General features: G+C 57.9%; 1 protein-coding gene across 3 annotated transcripts in view; it reads right to left on the reverse strand.

Moving 5' to 3' along the window:
• FHOD1 (formin homology 2 domain containing 1) overlaps positions 1-24239 on the reverse strand; it is a 63836-nt gene that overhangs the window by 17953 nt on the left and 21644 nt on the right. For 2 of the 3 annotated variants that reach the window (XM_044987010.1, XM_044987012.1), the window contains exons 4-12: positions 14610-14677; positions 10770-10875; positions 9324-9418; positions 6884-6995; positions 5056-5150; positions 4645-4788; positions 3558-3787; positions 2978-3085; positions 1852-1875 (exon numbers count right to left, since the gene is read on the reverse strand). In XM_044987010.1, the coding sequence (XP_044842945.1) occupies positions 1852-1875; positions 2978-3085; positions 3558-3787; positions 4645-4788; positions 5056-5150; positions 6884-6995; positions 9324-9418; positions 10770-10875; positions 14610-14677 (982 nt within the window). The remainder of the gene's footprint in view (positions 1-1851; positions 1876-2977; positions 3086-3557; positions 3788-4644; positions 4789-5055; positions 5151-6883; positions 6996-9323; positions 9419-10769; positions 10876-14609; positions 14678-24239) is intronic. The other variant, XM_044987011.1, reaches the window with a different exon arrangement.

The raw sequence follows: 24239 nt of genomic DNA on the forward strand, positions 1-24239 counted from the left end.
AGAGTCCAAGCCAGGACCCGGGGTCCGACCCCTATTGCTTTGCAGGGTAGACGCAGCCCCACTGGACTCGTGCTCTGGGCATCTGCCAAAAATATCCCACAGCCTGACTTTCCTTGTCTGCTTGGCAGTCACGTTTTCCCCGCACTGCACCACGAACAAAGGCTGGGCAGCCTGGGATACGGGTGGCTGGACACGGGCCTGCATGATGCAGTCAAGACACTGGAGCCCCAACTTGGGACCCAACCTCTCCTAACCTGGGGTTACAAACGAGTGTAGACGCTGAAGCCCTAGGCTAGCAAACCCCAGCTCTGCTACGCCGTGTTCTGTGGACCCTGGGCTAACTCACAGTGTAGACACATCCTACACCTGCCACCACAATCGGAGCTCCCCCCTGCCGCTCTGAGCCTCTTGTTCAGCCCAGGGACATTCCCCGGCCGCTGCATGGGGCCCACCTCTGCACGCCAGACTACAGCAGACTGGGAAAATCCCTGCCGTGCAGCAGCCCTGGCCAACCGACAGCCATGCCTGGAGAAGTGAGATCCACTAACTATGGGACCAACCGGCACTTGCACTCAGAGACGAGGGGCTCAGCACCCCGTGTGTGCTCCTCCTGCCCCCCAGGCCAGCCGACAACCCCCTGGGCACAGCGTACACTGGTCACTCGACAGGCTGCCACCATCAGTCCGGTTGTCCCCTCCCTCAGCAGAGGTGCCCCCCCCCACCTAATCGTTACAGGAGCAGCCGTGGCGAAGGTCACTGGGGCAAGGAATGGGGTTCCACGCACGGACCAGTCCTTTGCGAGGGCTTGTGGAGAGGTGGGGGGCTGCCACTCTTCCCACACCCACACCCACCACGCCTCCAGAGGGCGTCCCGGCAGCCATTTTGGAGGGCAGCCATTTTCACACCCAGTTTGGCACCCACCGCACACAAGCTGTCAATTAACACAGCCGGCCTCCAGCCACGCACAGCAGCCTCCGGAACGCGGGTTCTAGTGATGCCCTGGGGCAGGCCCAGCTGCTGAACCCGACGCCCGAACCCCGAAGGGCACCCGGCTATAACCAGTCAGCTCTCCGCTCCCCTCCATCCAGGCGCAGAACACGGGGCCAGCCCAAATGGACAGCACGAGGGACTCTCACAGAGACCCCAACCCCGAGGATGGCGCTGTCAGCCCAGCAGTCAGAGTGCAGCGGCTCAGGCCTCACTCAGGGATGGGCCTGAACCAGGCCGCGCCGCACGCCCCAGCAGCGGGCTAGCCAGTCGCTCGCTGCCTGCTCTGCGCACCATGTCTGGGGTTATGGCTGACTAAGCACCAACATGCTGGCGAGGGGAAGTGGGGCAGGCTGCACGGTGCTCCGCTGGCCCTCAAGGCTGCAGAGAGGACAGGGGCAGAGGGGGGAAGTGCTGCAGAGACAAGCCGGGGGTTTTCCTGCATCGTTGTGGAGGAGCCTGGACAAGCTCAGCACCGAGAGGAGGTCTCTGGCCCCGGACTAGGATAATGCCTCATGTGGCTGGCTCAGGGATCAGGAAAGATGGGACCTTGATTGCCGAGTGGAACGTAGATCCCAGCCCAGTGAAGGAGTCTCAGGAAGTGCTGCCCGGCAACGCGAAGCATGTAATGGGGACAGAATCGTGTGGCCAGCACTCAGAGGAGACCCAGGCCTGGAAGCAGCAGATGCAGCCTCATGCAAGCAAACCCCAGTGCAGTGCCCATGCTCCAGCCTAACGGAGCGCAGGGAGAGGTGGCCTAGACAGAGCAGCCGCAGGCAGGGAGAGGAAACTAGCCAGCAGCACGCGGGAGGAGCATGCCGGGAAGGGTCACATGCACACGCACGCAGCCTCCGTGTCACTTACCAAACAGGGGCAGTTTGGTGAAGTCTGAAAAAGGAAAGAAAGTTTAGGCAGAGGAGAATCAGTGCCGAGAGAAGGAGCAGAGAGCGTGAGAGCTGGAGCTAGAGATGCCACCCATCCACTTGGGGCGAGCCTGCCTGAGCTGAGCCCGAGGGGCACCGCCAGCAGAGGAGTGGGTAGGCCATTCCCATGGCGCTGGCTGGGATCCCAGTATTCGCAGAGACCCCACTCTGCGGGGGGAGGACGCTGGCTGCATGCCAGAGGGCCTTCCCCTTTTCCCCCTTTGGGAGGGTACTGATCACCCACTAGACTCCTCCACCCAGGTGAGCAGGGCACAGGGGCAACAGCTGGGAACCCCGCCCCCGCAGTGTGCTGTCTCTACGGGGTTCGTCAGCATGCCGAGTCCCTCTCACGCGGTGCTGCCCCCTCCTGCCGGCCCATCCGCTGCACAGCCCTCCTGCACACCAGGACAGCTTCCCTCCACACAGCTCCCAAGCAACCCCGCTCCTCCACGGGGAGGCTGGCTCCCGAGCCCTAGGAACCATTCCAGACCCACAACCGGCCTTCCCCGTCACACACAGCCCTTCTTGCGCAGGCCGGGGGCCCAGGCACCCCCAGGAGGATGGGCTGTCGATGGGCTCCCCCTGGACCGACCCACTGCCTGGAACACACCTAGAGCGCCTGAGACCATGGATCGGCCCCAGCTCAGGTCAGTGTGGGGACGTCTACACTGCAAAGGAAACCCCTGGCACCAAGTCTGAGACCCAGCGAGGGGAAAGGGTCTCAGAGCCCGCACGGGAACATCCACACTGCTGGTTTCAGGCCCACAGCACCAGCCTGAGTTACTTGACCTGGGTGCTCAGACTCATTGCTGCGGTGGTTCATTTATTTTGCTGTGTAGACGCATTCTGGCGTATCTCTGCTGAGACAGGGGACGGGACAGGGAGTGGGGAGGGAAGAGGAGTCTCTGCCTCAGTCCCTCTGGCCTCGTGGTGCCCCCTCAGACTCGCGTTCCCTCCGTGTCCTGCCCAGAGCGTCCCCCAGGCCTGTCTCGCACCGTGCCCCAGCAGGAAGGGTTCCCCAGGGCCAGCACACACTCCTCAGTTCCCGCCAAGCTGAGGCAACTCACTTGAAAACGCTCCTCTCCCCCAGGCTGGGGTGCTCCCTCTCCTCCGGGGAGGCCGGCGCAGAGAGCCGCACATTGGACGTGCTGTTGTAAACACTCTCGAAGCAGGGCCTGAAACGGCAGCAGCACAGACTCAACCTACGCCCCACAAGCCAGCCCCCCTTTGCAGCCATGCAGCCAGCAGGGCCTGGCACGCCCCGAGAGGGGCTCTTGCTGTTACATTTCAATGGATCACACACAGCACCCCATCATTCACCTGCAGGGGGCGCACACGGAGACTCGGGGCCTTGCCGCAGACACTTCAGCCAGGGTGCCCACCCAGGCCAAGCGCCCGGACAGGAGCCCTGCAGGTCCAGCCCTGAGGAGTGGGGGATGGAGCAGATCCCTGGCTGGGCACGCCCAGCCCACTGCCCCAGGTCTGCCCCAGCCTCTGCAGTAGCACCCAAACCCTTCATCAGCACAGAACAGTCCTGCCCCAAACACCCAAGGCTTCGCGGTGGGCATTGAACCCCAGCTCTGTTCCCGCACACTGCACACAGCTACTGGCCAGCCTGCCTCTCCCTGCCGAACGCCCAGTACTCACGGAGCTGGGCTGCTCTCCGTCACCGTCTCGGCAGTGGGTTCCCTCGGGGGGCTGGAGGGCTCAGGCAGCTTGTTGTCCTCCACGGCTGGGCTTGGGGAGCTTGCACCGGCTCCAGCATCCACGTTGCCACCCAGGGAGCGCCGGCCCCGCCGGTTCTCGTCTGTTTTCCTCCGCTCCTTGCGCACCCCTGGTGGCAGCTCTTCCACTCCATCTTCGTGTTTGAGCGAGCTCTGCGAAGAGCAGCACATGGGCAGAGCGTGCCTGCCAGCCGCTGTAGGGCCCTGCTACCCCATGCTGTCACGGGGCTCCCTATGCCCACCGGGCTCAGCTGTTGCCTGCCTGCCTTTGCTCACTGACCTATTCCGTCTCCACGGCGTTAAACACACAACAGATTTCTAGCCCTCACGGCTATGGAAATAACCTCCCAGCTTCAAACAAGCGTGAACCAAGGCTGCCTCCTCTGCCTGAACCTGCTGACAGCCTGAACCAACGGCTCCAAGAGGCGTGAACACCCCCAGCACCCATCAGCCGCACTGGGGAGCAACTAACATCTAACGTCACACAGGATGCTGATTGTGACAACAGGGGGGAGTTCAGCTACTGCAGCCTCAGCACAACCCCCCTGTGACCCAGAGACCTTCTCCATCCCCTCCGTGGGCTGGGGAGGGGGGCTGGGATCATGCCCGGCTGGGGGGAGATACAACATTGCTGCTTGGGGCAGTGACCCCAGGCTCACCGGGAAGCAGTGAGATTTCCACCAGGCCGTTCAGGAGCCTAAGCGCTTGGAGGCTTGAACATGCTGGGGGTCGGCAGCGCTAGGCCTGTCCTAACAGCCCAGTGACCTGCCCAGCCCCAGAGAGGCTGGAGCATCTGTCAGTACCTGGCAGGTCCTCACCTCCCGGAGCAACCTCCAGGGCATCTCCCTGCAGGCAGGGTGCTCCCGTAGGTGTGGTCAGGGCGATCCCAGAACCCCTGAGTAAGGGCGGGGAGGTGAGGGAAGTCCTTCCAAGCCCCTGGCCTGCACCCGAGGGCAGGGGAGATGGAGAGGCAGGGGGCTGCGGCCCATGGAGAGGGGAAATGCACTCACTTCGTAGATTGCAAACTGCTGCTTCACGTCAGGATCCAGACCCTTGTTGTGTATGTGGCGCTGCACAATGCGCTCCATCCCCTGCTGCTCCAGGCAGTCTGTCACGTCGTAGAACGAGTCCTGGTCCGGGAGGGCTGCCAGCGTCTGAGCAACACCAAGGGGACGCAGTCAGGCCAGCCCGCGCCACAGGGGCTAGCAGGCCTCTGCCCACACCTCCCAGCCCAGGCACCAGAGCGGGACTACACAGGTGAAGGGCAGGGGTGGGAGGAAGGAGCAACATGGGGGCCACTCCCAGGCACGCACAAAACCTGCTCCATGCCACAGCCGCCAGCTGCTTGTTCTTTGGCCTCTGAGCAGCCGGGGGTCGGTGGGATGTGCCGGGCCGTGGCCGCTCTGCCTCGCGGTACTGACCTTGTTGATAAGTGTCATCGCGAACACCAGCAGCTCCGTGTCAGCCCCATTGCGCTCCTCTAAGATTGCAACCAGGTTGGACCATGGATACGCACCTAGGAAACAGCACCACAAGCCTGGCAAACAGGATCCCTGAGCAGGGCAGGCTTCCTCCTCGTGATCGGTGCCCCCCATCAGCCAGCAGCCAGGCAGATCGGCCCACTTCTGGGCTCCCTCCGCCATCCCTCCCCCGCGAGGAAGCGTCAGAGCCCCCCCACCAGCTCGTTACACTGCACGTCCCATGGAGAGTTTTGCGCCTGAAAGAGGATCCCTACACAACCTTTATTCCCCTCCTCCTCTGTCTTCGCGGCAGAGTTAACCCGGGCTCTGACCGGGGTGTCGCCCCCTCCCATCCCCCTCTCACTCCAGTGTGCTGCTGCTGTAAACCCAGGCTAGCTGGCCTGGCTGTAGCTAGAGCTCAAATTCTGCCTTTGCTGGGGCTGATCACAGGCCCACTTCATAGGGAGGACCCAGGCTAAGCCACGCGACTGCTGACAGTCCTCCACCTTTCCCACAATTCCCCCCAGGTGCCCAGGACAGACACGTTCCCCCACAACTCCTGGGAAGGAACATCTCACTCACTGCAGCACGAGGCAGCCTGGGACGTGCCCCAGAAGTCCCAGTGCCACACAGGTGAGTGCGGCACCAGTGCGGACCGGGTAACTGCAGCCTGGCGGTGCAGTGTGGCGGCTCACGCCATGGCGCCGATCACAGGGCACGCTCATCCCTGGGACATCTGAAGAGGTGGGGTTTTTACCCACGAAAGCTTATGCCCAAATAAATCTGTTAGTCTTTAAGGTGCCACCGGACTCCTTGTTGTTTTTACCACTGGGACAGACCCTTCAATACCCTGACCTGCCACCAGAGGTCGTTGTAGCACCACACGCAGCTCTGGCAGCTTCCTTTCCAGCCTGAGACACTGCCCCTAGCCTGGGGCACCCCTGGCTAGGGGCACCCCTGCCTAGTCACCCTCTGCAGGATGCAGCTGGGCAGCACTTTGATCTCTTCCCACCCACAGGACCATCCCGCCCCCCCTTGGGGGTCACAGTCCTACCCAGAGCCTGGGCACGGCTCGCCAGGGCGGGGGCCAGCTGCTGCAGCAGCATGGGTGCGCGTGCCCGGGGAAGGTGGCGTGCCCCGGGAACAGAGACGGCTCTCATGGCACGCAGGCAGGAGGCTGCAGAGTTACGGTGGCAGGTTTCCTGTCTCGCGGCAGCTATCTTCTAAAAGAAGAACCCAGCCCCCGGCACACCAAGGCTCAGGCTGGATGGGGAGCTCACAGGCCGGGCAGCCAGGGCTGCTGCCCCAAGGGCCGGCTCTGGGCAGAGAGCACACCGAGACAGGGCAGCAGGGCGGGCTGAGGCCGGGGAGGGAATGGTGGGAGGGCAGCAAGTTTCCATCTGAAGCACAGAGCTGCTGCTGAGCCTCCAGAACATCACAGTGCCACGCAGCCGCTGGGCCTCCTCTGCCGGCTCAGCCAGCGTGCAGCCTGATGGGACGTTTATAGCCGAGCCTTCTGAATCGCATGCACCCAAATCCCTGCCGCAGGAGCAGGAGGGTTTGGGTACCAGCAACGCCCCGTGCCCCCGGCCTGCCCTCCAGTGCTGGCCTGCACAGCGTGCAGGGCCCGAGTCTCTCTGATGACAGTGTTACTGTGGAGGGGGCCTGCGGGGGGACTCCCTGAGGGGACCCGTCCAGGGCACCCCTATTTCAATCCCGAGGGTTTGCACACTGCAGCTCACAGCCTGCCAGGCGGCTTCCCCCAGGCACGGGGGGTGGCCACGCTCACCTCTAGCCTGCTCCACCGTGTTGACAGCCTGGATGAGGAGCTGGGCATTGGACTCCGTGTACTCCACGAACACCAGCAGCAGCTTCAGCGCCGTTTTCACCACCAGGCGGTACTGAGGAGGCAGAGGGGCGCATTAAAGGGGTGGCGGATGAGGAGCTCACTGTTCCGCACCCGATTCACAGAAAGCAGAGCCAACAGCAGCTACCTCGGTCCTGGTGCGGACGGGAGAGGTCCGGTCCCAGCACACAATGCTCTGGGTGCCAGACAGGCCGCTGCGGGTCAGGATCAGGGCCACACTTTGGCCAGCAAGCTGTGCCGCACAGAGAACAAACTCCAAGGGCTGGTGCCGGCTGGAGCAGAGGCAGCCCCCAGACCGAACTAGCGCTTCTAGCCCTTGCTGTGTCTCTGTCCTTTGTTAGTCTCTAGGGTGCCACAAGGACTCCTCGTTCTTTTTGCTGATACAGACTAACACGGCTACTCCTCTGAAACCTGCCAGGCGGCTCTGCCAAGTGCCCTGAGGGAGGCCAGCCTTGTTCACAGCCCCCCTCTGCCTGCGGGTGGGCACATTTTGTCCCTGCAGCGTCAAACTCCACTCACAGCAGGAAATGGGGGCATCTCTACAGCTTCTGGTTCAAAGAGAAAGGCCCTAAAGGGACCCCCTTTACCAGGATCCTTTAGGTAGGTAGGAAACGACCAAGTGCCAGCGAGCCCTCCTGGGCACACTGTTCAAACACCCCGAGTCGGGTAATGGAAGTTACTGGCTGAAAGTGGAGGTTCTTCGAGACACGGGGTCCCTATCGGTATCCCACACGTGGGTACGTGAGCGCCACACGCCCGAGTCCGGAATGTCTTCAAAGCCATGGCCGCTGACCCACACTTGTGCAGTAATTCTGCTCGCGCGCCTGACCGCGGGTGCAAGAGGCAGGGCAGGTCAATGCTGCTCCGGGCAGATGCGAAGCAGAGGGGACTAGTGGGGAATACAGACAGGGACCACACTTCTCAAAGAAGCGCCAGTTACGTAAGTAACCACCACTACTACTTGGAGGGCTGGCCCCTAGGTGTATTGCACAAGCAGGGCTCAGACCAAAGGGTGCGAGGAAGCTGGCAGCCGAGGTGCTGCCGCCCCTGTGGCGGCCTCCGCTCTTGCTGACAGTTTGAGCACAGTGCGACGTGAAAGCACGGACAAAACTCCACGTCGCCGCCCTGCAGACGTCTGAGAAGGATGCCAGGGAGGCAGCTTGTGCCCACAAGGAGCGAGTTGTGATACGCCCATGAGGGGGAAGCTTTGCTGTTTTGTAGCATTCTAAGATGCCTCCTGAAAGTGACTTAGAAACCCTTTGTGAGGATACGGCTTGTCCCCACAACCTTTCTGCCATGGATAAATGGCATGTCCACAGTATCAAGCCGAAAACTGCCACCATTTAGCCAGGTAGCAGAGCCTAGTAGAATCCTTCCTGCTTTGGGTCAGGAGTGGAGACTGCAGGTAGGGGAGGAAGATATCCTCTGACGTTACAAAGGTCACCATAGGATCTGGAATCCAAGGAGTTCCAGTAGAAATGCCTGAAGGGCCCGGTTTCTCTGACACAGCCAGACAGTCTTTACATAGACGAGGTGGTACTGACAATGTCCCCTGGACCTGGGTCACAGAGGGGCCGCATAGCCTCCTCCATCAGGAGCTTTTTCAGTCGGAGCTCCAGTTCTGGGCAGGAAGGATTTACACACCCTGCACCTGGTAGAGACACGTGCCTCACCCAGACAGCACAGGCACCAGTGATGCTCGTCGCTGATGGAGAAGGAGCGAGGGCAGGAGATGCAGTTCCTGAATCCCGGGACTCAGGCCCTGCGGCGGTAAGAAGGAACTGGAGAGGCGCTGACCCGCACTGCCTCTTGTACCATCGGTTGGGAGCACGAGGCGAGTTGCTGCGCACGTGCGGGTCTACGGACACTGCTTTGAAGAAATGCCGGATTCGGGTGCATGGCGCATACGTGCCCACGTGTGGAACACACCTAGGGACCATCGCTCAGAGGAGGAATGCTCTGGAACACATGTGCACACAGCCACCACAGCGTGACGTCTGTAAGTATACAGATAATAAGCCCCCAAACATGGCCCAGGGCAGAGCATTGTTTAACCTGCCCTCAGCGAGCATGTGCAGAGCCCAGCTGGACGGGGAGCGAGGCACATGCCTGGCACTGGGGGTGAGCGAGCAGGCAGGTTACCTACGCGGAGAGGATTCAGAGCAGGGAGTGAAGGAGCACTCAGCAGCCCCACCCCCTAGCACGCTCCTCGTGGAAAGTGCAATGCCAGTGCACGGAAAGCCCTGTCCTTGACAGATCCCAGCTGCAATAAAGCAGCAGGGAGTGGAGGCTGGGAGCAGGCAGCAATGGCCCAGTGCAAAGGGGTGCGGCTGCGGCGGGGCGTGCTCGCTGTTTCACTCACCAAGCTCCCGCAGAGCGTGTAGAGCCACTGCACGGTCTCGTTGTGTGCGATCACGCCCAACATCCCGTCCACGAACAGCATGATCTGGCTCAGCGCTGCGAGGGAAAGAGCAGTGTGATGCATGGCTAGAAAGGGTTAAACAGCCTGCACAATAAATAACCCTCAAAAGACACATGGAGAGAGAATGTTTGTGTTTTTGTGTATTTACATAGGTATGAGCAGGGTCAACAACATAATCAACAGTCCCTGTCTATGCTGTAGTCTGATAATTCAGAGGTCAAAGGAACATCCTATCACTTAAATGAATTGTAAACATGGGATATCTCAGTATTCATCTCTCTTTGAAATGTACTGTGAATGGTGGAGGAACAAGCAAATGGCCTTATGTTAATGGCCTAAGTACCAGTGAGGGACCTTCTTCAAAGTCAGCCTAATGATCTTTTGTTCCCTGAGGAACTCCCAACTTGTCAAAAGACACAAAATTATATAAAAGATCCTTGGGTCCTGATTCTGTCATCTCAGATCTGCTTAGACTCCATCAGGGGAAGTTTGAGTCACAAGACTGAGGTCCCAGTTATGCTGGTACGCCCTGAATGTGGTATTTGGACATTGGACTATAACCTATTAACTGAATTCTACAGGAACTCTTTGTAACTACAAAGCTCACCATCTCTGCTGTGAATCTGCACCTCAATGAATTGAACTCGAGTCTGTATGTATAATGATCTTTTAACCATACTCTCTCTTTTCTGTTTTTTAATAAATTTTAGTTCAGTTAATAAGACTTGGCTGTAGCGTGTATTTGGGTAAGATCTGAAACATGCATTAACCTGGGAGGTAACGTGTCCGATCCTTTGGGATTGGTAGAACCTTTTCTATGATGAAATAAGATTTACAGAATTTTTCATCATATTTGACGTGGGTACCTGGATGGAGGCCTGAGGCTGGATCCCTTTAAGGGAACTGTGGTGTTTGGATTTCTGAGTAACCAGTGAGGTAATAAAGAAGCTGTTTGTGCTGGTTTGGTGAATCTAAGTATTGGAATATCCAGCAGCTTTTGGGGGGTTTGGCTGCCCCATTCTTTGCAGTTCACCCTAACTGAGTGACCACAGCTGGCCCCCACTAGGACCCCTGTCACAAGCAGTCAGAGCCAAGGCTCAGCAGAGCTCAGCACCCGCCTTGCCCCGCGGTGCAGGGGGCCGTCCTGCACAGCCCCTGGTCAGAGCCCGGCGCAGAGGCACTGCTCAGAGAGGGGCAGAGCCACCTCCCCCGAGCAGTCCTCCCCCTCCAGCTGGGACTCCCACACCCAGTATGTGTGTGTCTGGGCCACTGGGGGCTCAAGGCCCAAAATCTCTCCTCCCCCCCCAACCAGGGGCTCCAGAATGGCAGGCAAGTGGCTCTGGGCCCTGCCAGGGGGCAGGCCAGAGGGCCAGTCCCGTCACCAACCTCGCAGGATGTAGTTCTGGTAGTTCTGGTCGGCCTCGGCCCCCACTTTGATCAAGCATGTCAGCCCCTCCAAGTTCACGAACTCCGGCACCAGGTCTTTATCCTCCTGCAGCACAAACCAGAGATCCCACTGATCTGCCCGCAGGGGCCCCCACCCCAAAGTCATGGCTTCAGGGGGACACGAGGCCGGAACAGGCCCTAGCCGTAACCCACTAAGGCAGGGATGGGGCAGACAGGGCAAGACTGATAGGGAAGGAGTTGGGGGTCAGGAGAGCCCAAGAGCTGCCCATACCCCACAGCTAGAGGAGGTGTGGTCTGACAAGGGGCCAGTGCCAGCCGTGCCTGTGCTGTACCCGAGGGGGGGGGAGCCGGCTGGGGAGTGAAGGGACCAGTGCCGGCGGTGCCTGTGCTGTACCCGAGGGTGGGGGGAGAAGAGCCAGCTGGGGGTGAAGGGGCCAGTGCCGGCGGTGCCCGTGCTGTACCCGAGGGGGGGAGGCCGGCTGGGGGGGGGCGAAGGGGCCAGTGCCGGCAGTGCCTGTGCTATCCCGGGCGGGGGGGAAAGCCAGCTGGGGGGCGAAGGGGCCAGTGCCGGCGGTGCCTGTGCTGTACCCGAGGGGGGGAGCTGGCTGGGGGGGTGAAGGGGCCAGTGCCGGCAGTGCCTGTGCTGTACCTGGGGGGGGGAAGCCGGCTGGGGGGCTCACGGGGCAGTGCCGGCGGTGCCCGTGCTGTACCTGGGGGGGGGGGGGGAGAGCTGGCTAGAGGGTGAAGGAGCCAGTGCTGGCGGTGCCCGTGCTGTCCCTGGGGGGGGGAGCTGGCTGGAGGGCGAAGGAGCCAGTGCTGGCAGTGCCCGTGCTGTCCCTGGGGGGGGGGGGCCCGTGCTGTACCCGAGGGGGGGAGCCGGCTGGGGGTGAAGGGGCCAGTGCCGGCGGTGCCCGTGCTGTACCTGGGCGGGGGAGCAGGCTGGAGGGCGAAGGAGCCAGTGCCGGCGGTGCCCGTGCTGTCCCTGAGGGGGGAAGCCGGCTGGGGGCGAAGGGGCCAGTGCCGGCGGTGCCCGTGCTGTACCCGAGGGGGGGGATCCAGCTGGGGGTGAAGGGGCCAGTGCCGGTGGTGCCCGTGCTGTCCCTGGGGGGGGGGGGGGGGGGGAAGCCGGCTGGGGGCGAAGGGGCCAGTGCCGGCGGTGCCCATGCTGTACCTGGGGGGGGGAGCAGGCTGGAGGGCGAAGGAGCCTGTGCCGGCGATGCCCGTGCTGTCCTGGGGTGGGGGGGAGCCGGCTGGGGCTGAAGGGGCCAGTGCTGGCCCTGTGCTGTACCTAGGACCCTTTGTTTTCAGTTTTTATTTTATTTAATTTTTCTTAGGAATGTATCCGTGTTTACCATCACCACAACCCAAACAGGGGGAAAATCAGTCCAAAAAACAAAAACAAACAAACTCTCCATTTCTCTGGGTAAATATCAGGGGGTTATTTTGGTTGACGGAAAGACGGGAAAAAAGTATTCAGAAAATTAATGCTCTGAATTCCATTCATCAGTGTGGTTTGCTGCAGAACTAAAACAGAACTCAGAGCACAACACTGCCGCTTCTGAGTTTAGGAAAACAATCTCTCTAATCCCTAAATAAAACTTCTCATCTGAACAAACAGTTTACTGGTGTAGAATTTAAATAATTATAAGCTAATAGTTTTCATTTAGTAATTAGGCGACACCATTTGCAGCGCATACACTCAACTTCACCCTTTTCTCCTGTTTTTTTTTTTTATTTATTATTTTCGAATGCTCCCTTGTGTTCTGCAACGTATCCTGACAGATTTTTGTTTTCTTCCCATTTTCGTGTGTCAAATCTTTAAACCGTTATCTGCTAACAGCTTGAAATATGTACGTGGTGGGCGTGAGATTCAGCAGGACATTCAGATGCGCACGCACTTCAGAGTCTGCCTGTGTGCTTGTTTGTTTATTGTGCGTCTCTTCTAGACTAATACAGAGCTTCACTTCGCCAGGCAGCTTTGCACAGACCCACAGACTAATGTATTATCGTAATTACATTTCATAAGATGTGTTTGTATTTTCCTAATAAAGCAAGTTATTTTTTATATACCGTATTGTTCCGAGTATAGGCCGCTCCTGATTATAAGCCGCACCCTTAAAGTTTGGTGCTATTTTAAAAAAATTAAATTTTTAACTTTTTTTAACTTAAAGAAAATCTCAGCCGGGGCCGGGACTCAGAGGGCTCTGGGCTGTCTGCCGCGGCGGGGAGCCCAGAGCCCTTTCAATCCCAGCCGGGGCGGGGAATCAGAGCGCTCTGGGCTGCCCGCCGCGGCGGGGAGCCCAGTGCGCTTTCAATCCCAGCCGGGGCGGGGAATCAGAGCGCTCTGGGCTGCCCGCCGCGGCGGGGAGCCCAGAGCGCTTTCAATCCCAGCCGCGGCGGGGAATCAGAGGGCTCCGGGCTGCCCGCCGCGGCGGGAAGCCCAGAGCGCTTTAAATCCCAGCCGCGGCGGGGAATCAGAGGGCTCCGGGCTGCCCGCCGCAGCGGGGAGCCCAGAGCCCTTTAAATCCCAGCCGCGGCCGGGACTCAGAGGGCTCTAGGCTGCCCGCTGCGGCGGGGAGCCCAGAGCTCTTTAAATCTCCGCCGCGGCGGGGATTGAAAGTATTTTTATTGGTTTTTTTTTTGCAAGATCCCGCTTATAGGCCGCACCCCTAGTTTAAAGACTTAAATTAGGGGGGAAAAGTGCGGCCTATACTCGGGACAATACGGTATTTGAATGACACAAAAGTAGGGTGAAAATCAGAAAAAAAAAGAATAATACTTTTTGTAAAATGTGGGAATTTTCCTGTAAAAATCAATTTAAACTGAAAACGAAGGGGCTTAGCTATACCCTGGAGGGTGGGGAAGGACCATGCTGGCTGGCCTGTGCTGTACCCCATGGGAAAAGGAGGGGGAGCAGCAGGGGGGAAGGTAGCAGTGCTGGCAGTGCCTGTGCTGTGCTCTATGTGGGGGGGGAGCTGAGGGGGAAAGGGGGCAGTGCCGGCGGTGCCCTATGGGGGAGGGGGGCTGAGGGGAGAAGGGGCAGTGACTGGGCTGTGCCCTATGGTGGGGGGGAGCTGAGGGGGAAAGGGGCAGTGCCTGGGCTGTGCCCTATGGGGGAGGGGGGGGCTGAGGGGAAAGGGGCAGTGACTGGGCTGTGCCCTATGGGGGAGGGGGGCTGAGGGGGAAAGGGGCAGTGCCGGCGGTGCCCTATGTGTGGGGGGGAGCTGAGGGGGAAAGGGGCAGTGCCGGCTGTGCCCTATGGGGGAGGGGGGCTGAGGGGAAAGGGGGCAGTGCCGGCGGTGCCCTATGGGGGAGGGGGGCTGAGGGGGAAAGGGGCAGTGCCGGCTGTGCCCTATGGGGGAGGGGGGCTGAGGGGAAAGGGGGCAGTGCCGGCGGTGCCTGGGCTGTACCCCACTGGTTACTGCTGGGTGAGAAGCCGTGGGACAGCGGGTGCTGCAGAGATTGAGAGGTGGGGCTCAAGGCACCAGCCCAAATCTGCAGCCCCCCGTGGGGCAGGGGCTGGGTTAACAAACCCATACTCCCTCTTCTGGCTTTGGGCCAGAGCCCCCGCTCCCCTGGCGCTGAGCCCTGCAGCTCCCTCAGTGCGGAACTGGGGGCAGCGGGAATCGGGCATGGGGGGGAAGGCAGGATACACGGGAGCTGGGCTGATGGGATCCCCCAGCATTACTTATCGCCACAGGCTCCCCATGACCAGCTGCCCCCCGGGAGCCCTGCACAGCACATGGCCCTGGGCACAGGCCCTGAGGTCACTGGGCTGTGGGGCGAGTCAGGGCCCACAGAGGGGCTGGGGGAACGTACCTGAAAGAGCTGCTTGAGGGAGAAGAGGGAGCGCCTCAGCTCCGGCCCCTGGGAGTTGTACAGCTTCTCTGCAAGGGAAGGAGACACGGCCGCTGCATTAGGGGGGTGGGGGACATGGACCCTGGAGCACCCCCCAGCAATGGGGAAAGCCACGAACCCTCCCCGCTGCCTGGGCTGTGCCCTATGGGGGAGGGGGGCTGAGAGGGAAAGGGGCAGTGCCAGCGGTGCCCTATGGGGGAGGGGGGCTGAGAGGGGAAAGGGGCAGTGCTGGCGGTGCAGAGGGGGCAGAGCGCACGCTGGCCAGGCCCCACACTCAGTGCCAGGGCTCAGCTGGGCTCTCTCCCTTTGCAGAGGGGACAGAGGGGGGCTGGTGCCACAGACGTGACTTTCACCTGGGGGCAGGGATCGAAGCTGGGGATACCCCCCTCCCCTGGAAGGAAAGGGTGTGACAGACAGGCTGGGGCGCTGTGCCTGCCAGGCTGGCTGCCCATACTGATGTGCGGGCCAGTGGCCGCTGCGCTTGGGACTGAACCACCCAGGGCCCGAGGGGCGCCCGTGCCGGAATGAGGCTTCGAGGGCTCCAGCTGGCAGGCTGCCCGGCGCTGCCCGGCTCTGCCCAGCAGGACAGCCCTGCTTCCTGGCCTAGCCCTGCGCCTGCCACCTACCGCAATGGCCGGTTCGGCCCATTTGCCCCCCAGTACAGGGGGACGCTCCTCAGCTGACTCCCAAGGGGTCCCAGACACCCATCTCCTCCCCTCGGAGTGGTGGCAGGAGAAGCCCGCCCGCTGGGACTCCGGGCTGCTGCAGCACAGAGGAGGTGAGGAGGGGTTGGGGCGAGGTTCCTTGGCCTCCCCGTGCTGAGGTCTGCGTGCTGAGGTAACCCCTCATCTTGCGGCCCAGCGGGTTTGTGCTCAGCCTGAACGCTAGGCAGCACCGTGCGCTCCGGGAGGGGTTAGCGCAGAGCTCAAGAACCGTCAAGCAACTGAGCTGGGGCCGGCTTGGAACCAGTTCCCGCCAGGGGAGGCTCCGGATCCCATTCTCTGCCCCACAGCGCTAGGCCTGTGTCCCGCTTCCTGAGCCGGTCAGTTCCCCACGCCCCAGTAAGAGAGGTGCTCTGCTCTCTGCAGGCTGCAGCCCTCGGGAGTCAGGGTGGCACCTGCCATGCTAGAACCCCTGCAGAGTGACACACACTCAGGCCAAGCACCACCACGAGACCACCCACCCTGCTCCTGGGGGCAGCCAGACACGGACGGGATGCCAGCCCGGGGCACAGTTAGACACCATACGTAGGAAATGACCCAATTGTGAAACCAGGGCTAACAAACACTTCCAGCTGCAGCGGATGCTTTGAGGAGACGGATGCAGACACCGCACTCCTGCTGGGGAGCCTGACTGCGCCCCCAGACAGCTTACAGCGTGGCTTGCATGGACAGCGCCCTGCACCCCCCAGCTGAGAGGGTGTGCAAGGAGAAGCTACGCTGTGCTCTTGCCCTGGCAACAACAGCGAGAAAGCGTCCGACATCAGAACCACCTAAGAACTGAATTGTCCCCATAAGCTCCAGAGCCACCACCTCCCCACCCCCCGAGCCCAGCGTTCCCTGTACCTACTCCCTGAGCTCCAGACCCACAGACTGCACCCTGGTACACCTGCTGTTTAATTTGACCTTACTACTGATCACTTCGTTTGAGCCTCTTTTTAAAATTTATTTCTATCAAAAACCTAAGCTGTGAGCAGCTTTTCCATTAAACGTTTTCCAAAAAGCAGTAATTACCCTGACAGATAAATAACTTCAAAGGTACGGTTCAAAGTTCTAAAAGCGATACTTAAGCCGTTTACAACATTTTTTAAACAACTTAATGATTATAATCTTTAGAAACATCTGCACCTTTAAGGCAAAATTGTGGTGCAATTTGTTTTGACGTTCCGTGGGATATACACGACAGCAGTTTGTCATACACAGAATTGCAGCAACGTAAAGCAAGTTTGTTTTTTTTTAATAAAGGCTTTAATACTTAAATTTAAGTGAGGGATAGAAAGAGATTTGATGTCTTTTATAACAGGGGTTGAAGTATATTTTTAACATGCTTTAAAGCAAGATTTGTTATATTCTTTTAGTGGTAAAAATTGTGTCTGAGTTCCGTTTATATAGACAATATGCCAGGGGCGGCCAAACTTACTGACCGCCTGAGCCGCATGTGTCAACCTTCAAAAGTTCAAGAGCTGGGGCACGCCTGCCGGGGCTTGGGACTTCAGCCCCATGGGAGGTGCCAGCCAGGGCTCAGGCAGAAGCCGGAGGCAACATGTGGCGGAGGGGTCACGTGCCTCCCCCCCCGATTTTTGCCAAGGTTTGCTGGTCCTACTTGGTGATGTGGTGTCACGAGGCCTCCTTGCTTTTGCTGCTGCCTCTCCCCATGGAGCTAAAGCAGCAGCCCCGCTCTGCAGCCTTGGGGGGCGTTGACTCAAGCTGTTGGGGGACCCAAACCTTTCAATTGTACCCCCCACTCTCAGCAGGCACCAGTTGTCTCTGGCAGAAGCCCCTAACCCCACCACCCAGCTGCAGGGCAGAACAATAGTCCCACGCAGGGCTCTAAGCCAGAGTGCACGATCCTTCCCCCAGCAGCAAGCTGCACTTGAGCTCTGAATCTGCCCCGTAGGGGTGCACATACTCCCCCCCCCTCCCTTGGCTCCCAACCCGGGACCTGCAGGGCGCTAGGACAAGAGCTCCCTCCCTGCATTCTCAACTGCTGCTTTCAGCTCGGAGTAAGCGTGGAAAAGCCTCCTGGGCTGAAAGGCCCCTGCTCAGTCTCAGTCCTGAGCTGAGTTTGCTCCGTTTGCGAAGCTCCTGGAGCCCCTGGCTGCAGGCAGGCCCTGCTGTGTCTCCTCCCCTGTGCACTAAGAGGAGCCCGTGGCCCCCGGGACCTGCTGTCAGCCTTGGGGTCTGGGGGAAGCAGACACAAGGGCTGGCAGCCAGGGAGCAGCTACAGCCCGGCAATGGCGGGTTATCTGGAACTTGCCAATTTCCTGTTTTCTTTTTGCATAACAATGCTATAAATATCTCCCCTGGCTTCCTACGCAGAGGAGAAACAGGAACTCTGATGAGACCCATGGCCTCTTGCTCTCCCCTGGCCCGCAGCCGGGCTGGCTCCCCCCCCCAGCAGTCCGAGAGGGCGGGCTCTTTCCATCCAGGTGGAAGGTGACACTCCTAGGACACAATGGCAGAATCCCAGGGGACAGCCCATCAGGGCTTAGTGTCTCAGACCGTGCCAGGGGCCAAGCTGCCCAGCACAGCAGCACTAGCACTTTGCCAGCACAGTCTCTGCTGGGCACCCACTCCCGCGGACAGAAGGCACTGCAGAAAATCAAGCACGTCTGCTCTCAACACAGAGAGTCCATGTCATGGTTGCAGGACACAGATGGACAGTGCAGACACCTAAAGCCAGGCAGCACAGGATCCACCACATCACGTCAGACACTGCTCCGTCTGGTCTGCTATACCACCTCCCAGAGCAATCAGCGACTCATGCAGCCGAGAAAGGTGAAAACCTCTCCTGCCGCACCTGGCAAGCTGTACAATTCTGTACATGCGGCAGATTCCTTCCTGACCCTTGGCACAATCAGCTCATGTCCTGCAGCATGAGATCTGATTGCCCCTCTTAGCTCCCAGAGTGATGGATCAGCGGCACAAGGCTCAATGTCTTATGGAGATCAGAGCACAGGAACAGCAGTTAAGGTAATAAAGGTAATAATTGGAGATATACCTATCTCCTAGAACTGGAAGGGACCTTGAAAGGTCATCGAGTCCAGCCCCCTGCCTTCACTAGCAGGACCAATTTTTGCCCCAGATCCCTAAGTGGACCCCTCAAGGATTGACCTCACACCCCTGGGTTTAGCAGGCCAATGCTCAAACCACTGAGCTATCCTTCCCCCCATGCAGATCTGCATGCCCTATGGCGCGAGTCCCTGGACAATCCTTCCTATGCTCCAAGAGGAAGGTGCACTCCCCTTCACCCACCTCTTCTGGAGTCCCTGCAAGAGAGTGCCCCTGGATAGCCCTTCCCGAGCAAGAGCCCTCAGATTCTTACACCCACCCAAGAGGCGGCTTTCCTGCCCCTGGCCCCTTCTCCCTCTGAGACCTGCTGCTGTCATTACACAGCTGAGAGACAAACTAGGGACGTAGGTGAAATGTCTCCTCCCTGCAGTCAGTCAGTGTGGGAGGAACACTGGACACACTGGAGGTTGGGCCAGATGATGGCAGACAGGTATGTCCAAGGTAACATGCATTGGCAGAAAGCATCTACCTCCCCCCTGCACCACACCCAGGGCCACCCTTAGGCATACAAGGCTGGGTAGGGCACCCAAAAATTTGGGGCACCCCTGGGTCTTAGTGTCCACCCTCCTGTCTTTTCCTATCCCTGTTCTGACCCTTCATAGAATCATAGACTATCAGGGTCGGAAGGGACCTCAAGAGGTATCTAGTCCCACCCCCTGCTCAAAGCAGGCCCAATCCCCAGACAGATTTTTACCCCAGTTCCCTAAGTGGCCCCCTCAAGGATTGAACTCACAACCCTGGGTTTAGCAGGACAATGCCCAAGCCACTGAGCTATCCCTCCCCCCCTTCCTATAGGCTCCCACCACAGCTGGCTGCTGCAGCCTCCCTAGTCTTCCTCCAGAGGGGACCTAGTACTTAAAAGTGAAAAAGCCTCCATCCAGCCTGCCAGACCTATTAGCACAACATTGAAACTGTTGAGAGAGCCATTCAAGGGGTAATGGAGCCATAACAGGTTTCAGAGTAGCAGCCGTGTTAGTCTGTATCCACAAAAAAAAACAGGAGTACTTGTGGCACCTTAAAGACTAACAAATTTATTTAAGCATGAGCTTTCGTGAGCTACAGCTCACTTCTTCGGATGCATAGAATGGAACACACAGACAGGGGATATTTATACATACAGAGAACATGAAAAGGTGGAAGTATGCATACCAACAGGCAGAGTCTAATCAATTGAGATGAGTTATCGTTAGCAGGAGGAAAAAAACTTTTTGAAGTGATAATTAAGATGGCCCATAGAAGGTGTGAGGAGAACTTAACATAGGGAAATAGATTCAATTGGTGTAATGACCCAACCATTCCCAGTCTTTGTTTAACCCACAGTTAATAGTATCTAGTTTGCATATTAATTCAAGTTCAGCACTTTCTTTTTGGAGTCTGTTTTTGAAGTTTTTTTGTTGCAAAATTGCCACCTTCAAGTCTGTCACTGAGTGGTTAGAGAGGTTGAAGTGTTCTCCCACTGGTTTTTTAATGTTATGATTCCTGATGTCAGATTTGTGTCCATTTATTCTTTTGCGTAGGGACTGTCCGGTTTGGCCAATGTACATGGCAGAGGCATTTGCCAACCCCCAGGTACAGACTGCCTGAATTTACTGACAAACAGCTGTGCATCATTGTCATGTTTACTCAGAACATGTTAATCTACAGGACCTTAGTTTAAAATTTGTTTTAAAAATATTTCATCAGTGTGTTAGTGAAGATGATAAAATCACATCTCTAAAAAACCCTTGCACAGATTTTTAGATGCACAATCTGAATATTTATCTTTAGCCTTGAATGCTTGGATCTTCAGACATATCGTTTTTAAAATAAATCCTTCAAAAGACCCCCCCTTACCTAAAATACACATGCGAGCCTGGGCTGCACCGGGCATAGGGGCACCAATTTAATAATACTGCAGAGGGCCCCATAAATCCTAAGGACGGTCCTGACCACACCCTGGATGGGCTCAACTTGCAGGGGCCTTACAGGGGAGCAGCACTGCCCTGGGGCACAGGAGGAGTTCAAACAGCACAGGGGGAGCAACAAAGGGGACCAGAAAACAGCCCAAAGCTGTTGACACTGAGAAACAGCCTCACCCCCTGTGCTCTGTAGACCCAGGCCTGCTTCCCTCACACACCCAGCAGAGCGTGAGAGGGGTTAGAGAGCTGGACGGGGTTTACATACAACATCTTGAAGCCGCAACTGCTAAACTGCTAGGCCTGTCGGGCTTGACATGAGTGGAGTCAGAGGGGACTGACCGAGAGGTTCTGCAGGGCCAGTGTCCACAGTGTCCCCCCCATCCCCCACCTATCTCCTGCAGGCCAGGAGCTAATAGAAATGCTGCATTCCCCAGCAGCCTGAGGAGGTGAGGGCCATGCCGTGCCTGCTGATCTAATGGAAAATTTGGAAGCAAGGCAGATGCCAGGGACAATGGTCTGGGGACCCCGAGAAGACAGTCAGGTCATGCTGCTGACCAAGCTGGCAAAATAAAAGTTAACCAAATTTCGGCCACCCCGCCCCACTAATCCAAGAGTTCGCATGTTCTCTCGCCAGGCCCCCTGGGTTAGAGCTGTGGGCAAATCTCATCTCTGCAGGAACGTGAAGGAGGCACTTGGCGTTCAGACACATCCTTCCGCATGCGTCAGGGACAGGAAAAACTAACGCGACTTCCTGTGCCGGCAGCGCCAAGCCTGCTGCAGACACCACGCAAATAACCATTGCTAGCAGCAACCAGAGAAGGCCTATTCAATGGTGTCTCCCCTAGAGCCCGTCTGGTAGGTCTGGGAGAGAGTTTGCGTTTCACAGGCGTCCCCCAAAGAGCAACAAACACGCCACGATATATCCAGGTAAATAAGGTTTCATCAGCAATCTGATTACAGCAGAAGTGCTGCAAAGGCAAGACAGGAAGAGGGCAAGAGTGTGTGACTGAATCACAGTCAGAAAGGAGTTTAGGAGCCCTGCAGCAGCCATGCACAGTCTGCCTGCAGGCAGGCTCCAGCAGTCAGCCCCCCAGCAAGTCTGCGTGCAAAGACGGCAGCCAGCCTAGCTTTTGCTCTGTAAGCAGCCTGACACACCTGGGTCACAAGTCCAGTTTCCAGCTGAAGACAGGAAGATCCTGATGCCCTGACCCTGAAGGTTCTTCTGCAAACAATGGCTGGAGGGAGCAAGGGTCCTAGCTAATGCTCCTCTCCCACTGACCACAAGGATGCCTGCACCAGAGCAGTGCAGCTCACGTGTTTAGTTTGGCCAAGATGAACGTGTCTGCCCGGCGCAGACTGGAATCCTGCACTTGATCGCTGTCAGAGCAGACTTGTGAATGCTGCCGTTTCAATGCACCCATGACATGGTGTCGGGCTGATGTCCTGCAGTATAGTGTATGCAGCTGGGGGTTTTATAGCTGTACTCATAGAATCACAGAAGATTGGGGTTGGAAGAGACCTCAGGAGGTCATCTAGTCCCACCCCCTGCTCAAAGCAGGGCCAATCCCCAACTAAATCATCCCAGCCAGGGCTTGGTCAAGCTGGGCCTTAAACACCTCTAAGGAAGGAGATTCCACCACCTCCCTAGATAACCCATTCCAGTGCTTCACCACCCTCCTAGTGAAATAGGGTTTCCTAATAGCCAACCTAGACCTCCCCCACTGCAACTTGAGACCATTGCTCCTTGTTCTCTCATCTGCCACCACAGAGAACAGCCGAGCTCCGTCCTCTTGGGAACCCCCTTTCAGGTAGCTGAAAGCAGCTATCAAATCCCCCCTCACTCTTCTCTTCTGCAGACTAAACAATCCCAGTTCCCTCAGCCTCTCCTCATAAGTCATGTGCCCCAGCCCCCTAATCATTTTTGTTGCCCTCCGCTGGACTCTCTCCAATTTGTCCACATCCTTTCTGTAGTGTGGGGCCCAAAACTGGACACAGTACTCCAGATGAGGCCTCACCAGTGCCGAATAGAGAGGAATAATCACTTCCCTCAATCTGCTGGCAATGCTCCTACTAATACGGCCCAATATGCCATTGGCCTTCTTGGCAACGAGGGCTCACTGCTGACTCATATCCAGCTTCTCGTCCACTGTAATCCCCAGGTCCTTTTCTGCAGAACTGCTGCTTAGCCAGTTGGTCCGCAGCCTGTAGTGGTGCATGGGATTCTTCCTTCCTAAGTGCTTGCTGAACCTCAGATTTCTTTAGCCCAATCCTCCAATTTGTCTAGGTCACTCTGGACCCTATCCCTACCCTCCAGCATATCTACCTCTCCCCACAGCTTAGTGTCATCTGCAAAGTTGCTGAGGGTGCAATCCATCCCCTCATCCAGATCGTTGATAAAGGCGTTGAACAAAACCAGTCCCAGGACCGACCCCTGGGGCACTCTGCTTGATACCAGCAGCCAACTAGACATCGAGCCGTTGATCGCTACCTGTTGAGCACGACGACCTAGCCAGCTTTCTATCCACCTTATAGTCCAATCATCCAATACATATTTTTTTAACTTGCTGGCAAGTTTCTGCTGGTTTAGTGTTTGGTTTAGGGTTAGTATCTACTGCTGGTTTCCTCTTGATTCCTGCTGTCTGACAGGCAGTTATTAAAGCACAATCCAGCTGATCTCTACTGCATCCTGAGGTGGCTCAGTCAGAAGCTCTAACAAGGCAAGCAGCAGCCTTCCGAGAAGATTTCAAGAATGCTGATTAGGACTTTTGGTTAACTTGCAGTTCAGGTGACCTTTGCCCCCTCCAGCTGCTGGAATGTCTGAGCACCAGAGATACACAGCAGAGCAGACCCTAACCCGGCGAGAGCCTGGGAGGCCCCAGCAGACAGCAGAGCCCTGACCTCAGCCGCTCTGCAGGGAAAGGATTGCAGAATTAGCGGACACTGCACTGAAGCCCAGTCCCTAGGAGACTTGCAGGCACACGGGAAGGGAAAGGGTAGACACTACAGGCACAAAGACAGAGGGGGATGCTCCACCTTCCCAGGCCTGGGCCCACCGTCCAGGTAAAGACTCCTCAGGGGAAGTGAAAGCGCCTCCAGGGTATGTGCAACCCCACTCAACCCTTCTGGGATCTACCAATGGATTGGGAACCACCGTTTGGGAAAGGCTGGTCTAGGCTGACAGAGCTCCTCAGTAACCTACTCAGCGGTTATCACCTGGGCTCCTACTGCACAGAACTGCAAGTCTTCTCAGTGCGGGCCTACCTCCCCCCACCCCCACAGTGCATCCCGGGGCAGCTGCCGCAGCTGGCCACGTGGAAGAGCGATGCAAGGAAAGGACTGACTGCATTTTAGTAGCTGGACCCATGCAGAGTGAGCAGCACCCCCCACATCAGCTCCCCGTGGGCTGCTGGCAGGGGGGCCCCAGGCTGCAGCAAAGGGGCGGCCGCTCTAGATCTCGTTAATACAGCACCCCTGTGCAATACTCGTGCTCCCCCCACCAAGCTCAGGAACGGGGAGACACCCAGTGCCGAGGAGCCATGCTGGTTCCCAGCACTGGGTGCCTGACCCTCCGTCAGGGTTCTTGGCCACGAGAGACAGTTGTTTGTACTTCCCAAGTCTATATTTAGAGCGTGCCTAAGCGACCCAGAATATTTGTAGCATGCAGCATGTTTTCAGGATCACAGGCAAAAATACTGTTGTACTTGGGCTCTTCGTGCCGAAAACAATTAACCCCTTCAGCCCCAAGAGCCACGTGAGGAACAAGGACCCAAGTCAGAGTTTAAGGCCAGGTCTTCCAGCCTGATCCCCTACATAGCACAGCCCACCAGCACCCACACACGGAACCCGGCAACCCAAATATCACAGCCCACAGGAGAGCAGGTTATTACGTGCCACATGGAGAG

This window comes from Mauremys mutica, chromosome 14 (genome assembly GCF_020497125.1).
Source record: "Mauremys mutica isolate MM-2020 ecotype Southern chromosome 14, ASM2049712v1, whole genome shotgun sequence".
Taxonomy (NCBI): Eukaryota; Metazoa; Chordata; order Testudines; family Geoemydidae; genus Mauremys; species Mauremys mutica.